At 36.0% G+C, this 12,934-nt stretch overlaps 1 protein-coding gene across 1 annotated transcript; it reads right to left on the bottom strand.

Annotated features, from left to right (window-relative positions):
* Positions 1-2,711: 2,711 nt before the first annotated feature.
* Positions 2,712-11,719, bottom strand: LOC149013024 (U-box domain-containing protein 35-like). Its single transcript, XM_089157916.1, is given in 12 exon segments — positions 2,712-3,122; positions 3,124-3,189; positions 3,299-4,051; positions 4,885-5,313; positions 5,447-5,548; positions 5,737-5,948; positions 6,835-7,031; positions 9,316-9,437; positions 9,536-9,654; positions 10,464-10,654; positions 11,171-11,449; positions 11,570-11,719. Coding segments are annotated over 11 exon segments (2,349 nt in total). The 5' UTR covers positions 11,215-11,449; positions 11,570-11,719; the 3' UTR covers positions 2,712-3,008.
* Between the last annotated feature and the right edge of the window lie 1,215 nt (positions 11,720-12,934).

Genomic DNA, 12,934 nt, shown 5'->3' with positions numbered 1-12,934 from the left:
CTAAGAAACTAAAAGATCATATTATATTTAATTAAAAAAATATGAAATACCAATTTTGTTCATTATATTTTTTTTTTTTTGTAAAATAATCTAGTCATTTTGGATATTAAAGGTTTGAACGCTAATGAGATGATGCAAAGGATAAATAAGTAATAACAAATCTCAGAGTTATTATGAAATTTTTGAAAAATACAAATGTCCATTTTTGCAAACAAAAATACAAAGATGTCACTATCATACAATTGACTAAGGGAGAGCATTAATAAGGAGAAAAAAAAATCATTTTATGTGTACAATAATATACTTTTGATACCAAATAAAAGGCTGAAGTTAAAACCGTAATTTTAAAAAAATTCAAAATAGTCTTTTATTTATTTTTCTTTTTTTGCACTTGTTTGGTATATATATGCACGGTTGTCCACAAAACTTAAGAATTAGATTTATAATTTAAAAAATATATTAGATAAAATACTAAATATTTACATTACATATTTGATTTTAACGGTCTCTTAACATTACTATAGGCGAAAGGAATGCAAGATTTAATTAAACTACAATAAAGGGGACAATGGCAATTATTCCTAAATTTGCAAAGCAAAAACTTTACTTCCATCTGGTGAGAATATGTTTGCTGGCGTACGGGGTATTTTGATAATTAAACTTATTTTATGTGCGGTTAAGGACACTTGCTTATTGTATAATTTTCATTCATGTGGAGTCTACGTGGATACTTAGGGGACAGAGTCGACGACAGCAAGGCGCACGTGTGGTATCGAAACCCGTACGTGCGCACATGCAGTCAAAAGTTTCCCTGTTTTATGCTGGATCTCGTCAACGGTCAGACACCCGGACCGGAGGGAAGGAGGGACCCACAAACCGAAATCATTCGGTCACGACTGATCAAATTATCGTGATTCGCTGCTCCATCTCGCCTTCTTTTCCGGTAGAAGGTCGGTGAAGCAAATCATTACCTGATCCGGCTAAAACCAGCCGGTGGGCCCCACCCGACCACGTACAGTTAGGTTGCTCGTCAGCCGTCCGATCAGAACCCTAACTTCTATATCGAGACAGTACAGTACCCCAGGTACTTGAGCTGTGTAGCTCTTGGAAGGCATGTTTGGTTGATTTGGTTGGCATAAAATAATTGCAACAATCATGTAGAAAAATAGTTTCCTCCATGATATAATTGGGAATGATGAGCAGATGCACATAAGGGTCTTAAAAACCTTATTTATTTCCTAAACTGAATCTTGTCTAATCATTTCCCAATCTTATTTTATAACCTTAGCTTTCATCATCATAACAATATTATTTTATGATTCTTTTAATTAGTAGTTAGTACCAGGGAACCTGGAGGGAATTTTATTAGTTGGTGAGGGACCCAGCCAATCAAGGCAAGATTCAGAATATCAACTTGTAAAAGATTCCAGTTTGAATGTTTTTATTGGCTGAGGATCTGGTCACCTTATTGTTAATGGTAGCATATGTAAGACACTCTTACATACATAATAATGGATGATTAAGAAATCGAAATGATATGATATTGATAATACTCACTCACACGTAGGACATATATGAAATAAATGTAAGAAATCACGATGACGGACATGGCACATGCACAGGCATAACACTGACACATACACACATACCTAAGTGTCTAGAAAATGGTAAAATATGACTAATCAAAGCTGTGGTGACAGTATAATAGAAGCATATATGAGATTATTGATGCCTTGGTATTGGAGTTGTAATAAGTAAGAAGCTAGCTTCCATCCTCCTTCCTCCAAACATAACCAAATTAATAATGAATATCAACAATGTAAGTAGCATTTATTTTTAGGCTAGTTGAGAATGTAATAATGTATATATGTGCATGTCTCTTTCTTTTTAATGCCACCAATATAGTGATACACATGTGCAATGCTTACTAGGTTTGGAAAGAATCATTGGTTAGACACATGAATCATCACTAATTAGAAGCTAGCTAAGCCATGTGATGTTTGCTTAATGATTTTTCAACTCATCTCCTTTAGCCCCCACCCTTGAAAATTGTCCCAACTAAGGTCAAATATCCAAAGCCAAAAACTAAGCAATCACAAAGCCTACAAAATCTGCATGGAGGATCTCTAACTTCGGAGGAAGATTTGGAAAGAGTGTTGAGAAATTTTGTAAAAAAGTCATCTTCCAAATCCCATCGGTCATACTATGGATGTGATTTATCGTCTTCTACCCAATAGAGTTTAATAACTCTAGCCGAACTTTCCAAGCACAAACTAACCAATGAAGAGACTCGAAACTACCTCCAAAGAATCCAAGTCTACAGCAGTGGATCAAAATTGCTATAATGATTTTTTTGGTGAGAAATCATAATTATTATTTAGGGATAATTTTCATTTGGACCCCTTGAGATTTGATTCAAATTATTTTTATTTGTACAAAATGTTGTGATATGCAAAAAAAAAAAAAAAATTAAGGACATATTGTCATTTTTATAATCAAAATGCCCCTATAATTTTTTGATTTGCTTTCTTCAATTAGTAGCATATTCAATGCCAAATTATTAATACCTCACTCTGTTCAAGATTTAAATAAGTTGAATTTTTTTTTTTAAAAAGATGTAAGACATTTTGATCATAAAAATGATGATGTATTCTTAATTGAATTTTTTTTTTCAAATAATACAAGGAAAGCAAATGTAAATATATTTTATTTGGGTTAGACAACAATATCCAATGTGTTAGGTAGGATCATGAAAGAGAGTTTTTATTTTCGTAAGAATCATGAAAGATACTTCAATGCTTTTTATTTGTATCATCAAATATCTGACCAATCCATCAATCAAAATTTTCTTTTTCCAAACTATAGGATTTGTACAACTCAACCTTGCCTCAACAAAACAGATAATTCAAACAACTATACATATTTACAGGTCACCATGACTTTTTTTGGGAAATCTTTAAGATCACGGAGAGACTAAGGATCTTCAGCAGAACGAGGATCAACTGCCATTATTTTCTGGACCTCCACTCCATGATTGCACTAAGAAGAGCATAATTTGGAATGAGATTTTTATTGGGTAAAGGTAGATTAGTCATTGGTGAGTTATCATGTTCTTTCAGCCATGACCTCGATTGCTTTGCGATCATAAGTGTAACCATCTGAAGCAACACGGGGATCATCTATTACGTCCTGTGAAAACAACAAATTAGCATGTCAAAATTCCAACCAAGTGTAGCATAATAGCAAGGAGAAGATGGAAAAGAAGGAAACAAATTTTAAGTATAAGTGAGAAATATACTTTAAGAATTGGGCAGAGGAAATGTTGTGGAGGGCATGAGTTGACAGTGGGTGCTGAATCTCTGCATTTATCAGCAATCTGCTTCAATTTCTCCAAAACTGGAAGGACTTGTGTCTTCAAATCAGGTCTGTCACGACGTCGTAGTTCTGCGCAGCTCAATCCCAACTTAGCCAGTTCTAGTGTTTCTTCAATTGGCCACTCCCCAGCCTCTGAATCCAAGATGTCCATCAAGTGGCCGTCTTCTATGGCGTTTTCCACTATGTGGGTTAGTGCAACGGCATGTTTTGCCGTTAGCAACTGCAAGACCACCATTCCAAATGCATAAACATCGGACTTCGGTGAGATCAACCCACTCCGTTGATACTCCGGATCTAGGTAGCAAAGAGTACCCACAACGCCTGAATCCCTGAAAATAGCAGCTATTGATGATGGGTCTGAAGGAAGCAACATGGAAAGGCCAACATCACCTATCTTGCTGACAAAATTATGATCAAGCAAGATGTTCGCTGGTTTCAGATCACAATGGATGATTGGTTTTGGTTTTGAGTTGTGTAGGAAAACCAAGGCAGAGGCTACTTCCCAAGCTATTCGGAACCGATCAAACCATGGGATGGGGAGTTTATTATCTTTCCCAAGCAATCTCTCTTCCAGGCTCCCATTCTCCATGTACTCATAAACTAGGCAGCCACGATCAGGACAGGCTCCAAGAAGCAGCAGCAAATGGGGATGACGGATTTTGCTCAAGATTTCAATCTGAAAGAAATTGAACAAAAGATACATGAACTTTTTATCCAAAAGTATACTTAGAAATGATGATTTCTCAGTGCGAGAAAAAGTTAAAGCACTAACGGGCAAATATATACGAACTCTCCAAAACCTAAACGATTTGACATGCATGAATCCCTTTCAATAAAAATCCTCAGATGGTCTGTCCTGAAACTATGAATTTATACATTGAATCTTGAATCTTATGATTGATCTAACATATATTTGAGTGAAAAAAAAATTAAACAGTACACTGTAGCTTACAATTCTATTCAAGTCTTCAGTTAAATAAATAAATAAATAATAGAAGAAAAAAAAACACTTTGTTTTTGGAATTAATAAGCCTCATACAACACCCTTCACATCTTCTTGTCAAATTTTGCAGAGATTCCATCAGCATGGCAGATCAGGTGAACTTGTATCATCATATTAATGATGATATATGCGTGCCACCTCATTTCTTCACATAGAACTCACTTTCATAGGATACATCGAGCTTCTAAATTATTGTTTGCAGTTTTCAAGATGAATTTTCTAAATTGTAAGTTTTATTATTTAGATACCTGGGGAGTGAATCCTGAACCATTTTTAGAATCATATTATGATGTATGAACATCCAGTTTGTATCTTTTTCACCACTCAGTTTCAGTACTCCAGTTGTCTGTTAAACATTGGTTGTTCATTTAAACTAGGAAGATCTGAGGGATGTAACTCAAATGACCATGAGAATGTGCAAGTAACGAATCCAAGAAAGATCATATGCTAATGGCTGAAGAAATTAGATCATTTAAAGATTCTTTTCTGAAAAAGAATTTATTTACCTCCTGTTGGAATTGCTTGGTCCACTGACTCTCTTTGGAGTGAAGGACTTTTACAGCTGCAGTTGTATAATTCAAACAACACTTGTAAACTGCACCATATGCTCCCATTCCAATCTTAAGATCGTCAGATAATGATGAGGTCGCTGACAAAATCTCTTCCCATGTGAAAATCTCATATGGCAGATCAGGATCTGTGAGGGCTTTCTCAAGCTTTTCTTTTGCTTTGGCATCCTGGTTGGCTTGAGCCTCAACTTGCTTCCTTTGTAAAGCTTCTCTTTCAGCACAATCTTTTATGTATTCAGCTTCCTTCCTTGCTGCATCATGTTTCTCTTTCTCATGTCTTGCCAATTCTCTAGCTTCCTCCTCCTTGGAGATTATCTCCTTGACCTTAACTGCTTCTTCCTCCCAGCGTTTACTTAGATCATTTAGCTGATTCAAATTATAAACATAAGCATATCTACAATAAAACTCTTAAGACTGGTTCTAGTTCATCATCTATATAAATTACCCAAGAGATTCATAGTTCCTCGTAAGTTCTTTCAGTATGGGAACCTAAGCTTACCTGCCGACATGCATCGACTTTCTCGTGATGAGCCATTGCAAACATTCCTTTGGCATGTCTTAGTTCAATTCTAAGCCTTTCTAACTCAAAGTTAATATCAACCTGCATATATATTAAACGTTCGTTCATTAGAAGTAGAATTCAAGAATAAACAGAAGGCAGATGGTTATGATTATCTCATTAATCAGTTTCATAAACTTGTCTTAACCTTTTCTCATCCTAATCTCTATTCGCTGATGGATAATCATTGCGATGGATTTTATAAATTGAAAAAACTAAAATAAATTTACCTGCCCTCCTAATGAAGCAAAATCAGTTTGAGCTTCTGAGGTGGATGAACAAGCAGATATACATGCCGAACGATAATCTGTCTGAAAACTTTCATAACTAGAAAATCTACTTCCAGAAGTTTGGATATCTGAATCCCTGGAATATGAACTTATAATGTCCCCCACATCATTGGTATCTACAGATGGACCTCTAGAATGGTTTGAAGTTGATCCTGTACAAAGTAGGATCAGGTTAATAGTTGAAAAGACTTTAAGCCCTAGATATTGTAGTAAGTAAGACAGGAAATGAGAGTACCAACTGCTAAAGCATGGGTCCTCCCACGCCAAAATATCAAAAGAGCAGAGGATACCAAAGTAAAGTTTACTGCAATGCAACAAATCGGTTCAACATTTAAATTCCCACACTTTTTTCAGCTTGGTAACTAACCTAGCATTCTTAAATCGAATCCAACTTAAAGATAAGAGTAGGTCTTCAGTTGGTCAGATGAAAGCATTAAGCAACAATCCATTCTTTGGCATATTGGTTAGCTCTCAACTTAAGTCTACCACCCCATCCTCCCCCCCCCCCCTCTCTCCTCGAAAAAAAGGGAGAAAAGAAACAAAAGAATACAAGTTCTCGTATTTACAGTACACTAATCCTTTTTTATACTAAGGAACTAGTAGACTTAACTGGGGTGCTTGTCCAAAAACTAGATGATTATCAGGAAACAGCTTAGTATTAATGTTGATTTCTGAACAAGGCAGTCCTATGTCCAGACAAAATGGTTTTTTCAAAACTATGGAAAGTAGTAGACCTAACCAAGGGCCTATCCAAAAACCAAACGATTATCAGAAAACCACCTCAGTTTTAATGCTGATTTCTGAACAAGGTACTCTGTTTAGACCAAATGGAGAAAAAACCGGTTCAGATGTTGTCGGTTGACCTCGTGTTTGGTTCAGTTTTCAAACTATAGTTAGTACACAGACAATTGACAAGCATAAGGTATATATAACAAGCATACAGATATCCACATTGTTGAGGGGTTCTTAAATGACAACTAAGCAAACTATACCGATTCCAAAATATGAAGATCAAACATTTATTGGAAAAGAAGATACCTGTCTGAATGCTGAAACCATAACTTGAATTGTTGTCAGAATCACTTGCATCACCACTTTCACCTTTAGTGCTTATGTTTGCCTCTGAAGTTGACGGACGCACAGATTTCAATTTTCCGTTTGATACAACGTAGACCGTACAAGATTTGGGACTGAATTCTGGGATTTTTGACGATATATTTTGGGCCTTCAGTTTCCTATAAATATTTCTTTCATTGTTAATAGACAAATTTATTTCAGAAAGAAACTAATGAACAAATGCAGACAGGAAAATTTGAAGTTGACTCTAGAATGACTCAATTGTTTTTACAGGCAGGTGTTAAATTAAAAGAACAAAGGGAAAAGAAGAATGAAAGTAAAGGAGAAAACCAGAATTACAGAAAGAAAGGCATCATAATTCGGACATCAATTATAGTATTAGCAAATATAGTTTACAAGGATGGGCTACACACATTGAAGTTAAATCAATGTGTGGATGATGTCTCTAAGTTGTTGGAAGGGAGCAAGAATGGGTTAGGCACACCCAGACCAGATAACACTAAAAATAATTTAGAAGTGCCCTAAATTACAACATCTGTCATCCTATTGAATACACTAGAGGGCAAGGATCCATGTAACCAGACCTCATTAAAGTGTGATGTTGCTGAGTTCTTTTATGTTGATTTGCTCCTTTTTTATGTTATTTTCCTTAGCATGGATCCATGTAGTGGATCCCATTTAGTTAAGATATTGCTTAGTTTTTGTTGTTGTCATATCCTATTATGCAACAAGAAATTGATGCATCTCTTAACAGGTTCTGCAAACCATCATCATTGCAGGACTTCAAAGAGTTGCACAATGATTTCAAAGTGTACCATCAAGAATTTCTTTTCTAGAGTAAATTGCATAACCCTCCTCTGATTTGACCCAAATTACATGGAAACCCTCCCCCCACCCCCACCCCCCCCAAAAAAAAAAACCAAATAAATTCAAAACTAACATGCAGGTCCTCCAAAAAGGGTGGCACCTGTCAGTTTTGAAATTATTTTCAACAAATTACCCTTTGAAGCTTAGTATGACCATAATACCCTTTCACTCATTTACCTTCAATTTTCTTCAAAGACCACTGGAATTAAAATGACCCTTATACCCTTGTCTACCTCAAATCCCTATCTTTGTTCTCCCCTAATTTTTCCTGATGACCCAGCAAGATGCAGGAGTTGATGAACTTAACTGGAGTGATCCCAGTTGGTCCCATCAATCCGAAGAACAGAAATTCTAGAAGTGAGTTATAGGCAAGAAATACATAAATAATCAAAATTCACAGCAAGATTGGCTATCCTAAAACAGCATAAACCATGAACTTTCCAAATTGAGGAATCTGATTCTGGAAGCATCAGAATCTTATAAATCCCAAAGATATGGAGACAATTAAACACCATGGTTTGAATTAGCATGGAATCATATGGGGAAAGTGTCATTGCCTCCATTCCATTTGATCAGATTACTTGACCTAGGATAATGAATCAGAGAACAATAGATTTCTTAGAAGGGGAAAAAAATGATTCAAAAAAGCTTTAAAGGATCAATCAGATTTCTGATTGAGAATAAGGGAGCATTGCTGAACCTCAAAAAGGAAGTCAGGAAAGAGATTGAATCACCTAGAGACCAAGGCGTCATGGTACTGACAGGGCTGCCGCTGGCGGCATAGCAAGAGGGACGGCCTTAAGGAAAGAGTTGCAGCTTACAGAGGCTGTTGGCTCAATGGTGTTTGAGTTCAGATATTCTTTCAGCGACCGACTGAGCTGTAGTTGATGGCACTAACTGTAACCAGATGGTGCTCCTTTTTCTTAAACAATTTCTGGTTCTCTCTTGATCAGTTGCTGCTTTATCTAGTGGATTGCCAAATTTTGTACAGAAGAAGAGGAGAATAGTTGAGAGAAACTAAGGTGTTGAAGAAGATAGTTGAGAAGAAGGTAAGGCGGTGGTCTTAGTAGTTTAGGGCTGCAAAATCGATTTGGCGAAGGAATGGGGAAGGAAGAAGAAGGGGGCAAACTTGATATTTACTTCCCTACTGCTCTAAGTCATTACACAGTACAGTTAAAAGGGTCATGTAATTAACAAAATTAACAGTCCACTGACAATGTTAGTTTTTCAATTTTTGTCATATCCAAGGGAATGCATATAAATTATCTCTCTCTCTCTCTCTCTCTTCTTTCTTCTTCTTCTTTTTTTTCCTCCCTTTTCTAGTGGTGTTCCCTGGGTTGGGGGGGGGGATTGGGATTGAAATCTGCAAGCTTTTAATTATCAAATCCCTTAGAAAAATTATGGAGATTTTCTTTTCTTGTTATGGAATCAAACAAGTGACACAAGATTATGACTAAGAAGGCTCAATAATAGGTATCCAGTGTTGTAAAAATTTTATTACAATTTTGGAGAAATAATGCTCAGCATTAATCCAAAATGGCCACACTTCCTTACTGAAGGATCCTGTGTTGTTACCTAGTGAACAAGCTACGGGATGAAGCTCCTATGACAAGCTTGTTGAGGTTGAACTTGGCAATCTCTCCACATATTGTGTGCACGACATCATCTGATTCAGTCACAATGACATCTACTTGCACCTGCAACCATGACCAAGAAAAACAATCTGCTTATTTATTCAATCTCTGTATGTGTGTCTGTGAAAATGCGTGAGAGAGAGGGGGGGGGGGGTTTCAACCTTTCTTTTAGTACACATTTGCTTGTAGGGCAGGAGCATTTCAATTGTTTTTTGTTCCATGTCCTTTATGTACGCAGCTGCTACATCTTCTCGTACTTGAGAGAGAGGAAGGTGTCCCACTGACCAGTCCAACCAAAAATAAGTCATTTCAATTCAACTTTTTTTCATTCTATGACAAATTTCCATTATGGTCAGACAATCGACACTCAATCCAAACAACCAAGACTCATATTGTTTGACATGCTATCTGTGTTAATTGTTGTTGTCTATTGTCACCTAGATAAAGATGCCTAACTGTCAAAACCAAATTCAATTTAATAAGGACTCACATCAATATCTAATCTCTGAGATGGTATACAGAACAGTATGGAAACCTACATCAAAAGTGGAACCTGGGCACCATCTGATTAACTTTAGGGTGAGCTATACATACAAGCAAATAGACACAAGAGATGCATATGTTCTTACAAAAGAACAATCAAAGGAAGTTTTGTGCAAGACAGGATAAATGTTTTCAATACCTAATCAAATTATTTCAGATAGCATATATATCCCATATTGTTACTCTTTATGTCAATCTCTAGGAATATTTCTTCTCACAGTTTCCAGGTAATAGGATCATACACCATTTATCCATATCATATTGTTTGACCCATACATTTTTTGTGAAGAAAAGCTAATTCTTCTGCAAATCTTCCGTTCTGATAGCTTTTCATAAATGTCACCTTATGAGCAATTTTGGAACTGAAAGATTCGGTAAAATTTATGTTTGCGATTCAATAAGTGCTTTTCCTTTTCTATTTTTCCCATTCTATGTAAATCTTCCAATTTCACCATTTATTTAAAACTGAACTTGAATTCCTGAACAGAATTAATCTCTTGTTCTCTTTCAAATGTTTCAGAACCATATGAAGGAGAGATTACTTACAGGGAGTAGGGATTTTAACAACTTTTGGGCGAACATGCAACAGCTTGAATAAAACTCTCCCCTCATGAATGAACTTCTCCAGTGCCCATTTGAGTATCAATCTGCTTTGTTTACTGCCACTAATAGCCACTGCAACAGTTAAAGGTGGAGGAAGTGGCAAGGCAAGACTATCATCTTCTTCCATCGTTCCTCTATAAAAAGGGGTGAATAAAATAGTGAATTCAAATCCATCGACTTAATTAAATATATTTAAAAAAAAAAAATCATCTCTGTCGTCGGAGTTTAGTGGAGAAGTGAATTTTATCGAAAATACGATGCAAAGATGAGAAACCCTATATACTACCTCATATTGGAATTCCAATCATGATCCACAGAAGAAAGGAAGCAAACCCAAAAGACTCATTAGATGTAACAGAAGGTTTGCTTAGAAAGGAAGTAAAATAGAAAGAAATGAGGCATTCCTAACCAAATTATTGTTAAACCCAACAAACTGTTGAGAATGAACTTCGCTAGCAAAAACAAAATCAAAACCCCACCCCAAAAAAGAAATTTAAAAATAAAAAAAGAGCAAAACCCAAAACAGAAACAGAGTTACAAAAGAAGAAGATGGAGACGGCCACTTCATTTCCTAGTCCAGAGATAAAACAACCAGAAAGGACAAATCATACTTTTGCAATTCAAAACAAGAGATGAGCCGAAAGACTTACAATTTTGATAACACCAACGGCGACCCACAACGAAAAACAAGCATAAAACCATCACTACAGCTTAAAGCTTCAAAAGTACTGGTGATGTTCCCCCAGAATCAGCTGAGTAAGAAGAAACCCACCTCGCCCTTTCTCTAAAAACTATAGTCTCAGCAGCATAAAAATCTTAACTTCCCTTCTGGGTGAGAGAGGAAGAAGATCAGAACAGACAACCCACTTGAATTTCGAAGACATACATGGCGTGTCGTAATCACCCACTTCAACCATCTCCGAATATGCCTAATAAAATCATTAATAATGATTTGTCATTAATAATAATTTTGTGATTTTTGGGGTCAAAATTTGTGATTCTAATATATCCTATATAAAAATAAAAATATTAAATTTTTGGATAATTACATCATTGTATCACGGGCAGCTTTCAATTCCTCTGTTACTCTTCATTCCATGAGCATATGAATTAGTTTCAGCCTATCAGGTCAAGATGTGAATGATTAGAGAAAAAACCCTTCTCTGATTATGTGGGGTTTTCGCTTATTTTTCCACTGAATTCAAGTCCAATCCAGTTTGAGACTAGAAAGAATAGTGAAAACCGCGTGAAAAAGAGTTTCTGGAATCCAAATTTTTCTTTATTAAAATTCTTTTGGTATTATTTCCCAAATACATAAACTACCCTGCAACTGAAACTGCCGAGAAATTAGGTTAATTAGGAATCTTTCCTGGTCAGCAACAACAACGCGCTTTTCAGGTGACGCCAAAAGACAGGCATTTATATCGTTTGATGAATGTAGAATGCCAATGTGGACCCTGATGTGATAACCACTTACCCACCCGATGACCCATAATTTCTCTCACCATGAAACACATTTTGTTGACTCGAATCCTAAGAAGTTGACTAGGGGAAGCAATTCTACTTCTAGGGTTTGATGAAATCATATCACGTGAGCGTTGATGAGTTGATGGCTCTCAGAAGCAAAAGTCTTCCCACATATGAAAAATGAAGAAGGAATGTTGTGGTTCATGCTTCCTCCAGAAGTGACTGGTGAGGTCTTTAATGGCTTTACCTTTTGAACCCTGAAAGTTATAAGCTAGCTTATTATTTTGTTTCAAAAAGAAAAGGCATTGACCTATGTACCTTGCCTTTTTGCCTTTTTTAGGATTGGATGGTTATGATACAGTTCATCAAGGGTCTTATTTCTAACTTAGATGTAGTTGGTAATTCAATCAAGTGGCATTTGATGGATATTTTTCACAACATGTTTCTAGATACTCTTGTATGTGATCCTCACATTTGAGGGTGTTAATATTGGATTAAGTTAGTATAAGTAACTAATAGATTTGATTTTGGTGATAATTTAAGTCACTGGTTTGGAAGGTCGCGTTCGTGAGGGATAGGACGTCTTCGCCGATTGTCATTCCTTGATTAGTGGATCTTTTTCAATCTGATGCCTAGTGTTCTTCCCTTGTTCCTCAATTAATAAAATTTGATTTATCAAAAAAAAAACCATGGATCTAGTCTAGTTTGAGGAACCGGTTGGGAAAAACAAATAGATAGAGTTGACATGATTTTTTCTATGTCGCATACCTTAAAACGACGATTGTTATACAGCTCAACCAATATCGAACATTACCTATGATTAAGCAAGAGACTCGGCCCATCAAACACTGATGCACTCATGTTTGTCACATAAAGAGGACACACAATAATAGTTAATGTCATTGAATTGGTGTATGGAAGATTTTAATTAGTCTATTTGAGATTTC

The sequence above is a fragment of the Hakea prostrata genome, chromosome 6 (genome assembly GCF_041222555.1).
Source record: "Hakea prostrata isolate BN-2017 chromosome 6, UWA_Hpros_2, whole genome shotgun sequence".
Lineage (NCBI taxonomy): Eukaryota > Viridiplantae > Streptophyta > Magnoliopsida > Proteales > Proteaceae > Hakea > Hakea prostrata.
The sequence above is the reverse complement of the archived record's forward strand: the minus strand, read 5'-3'. Positions and strand labels throughout refer to the sequence as shown.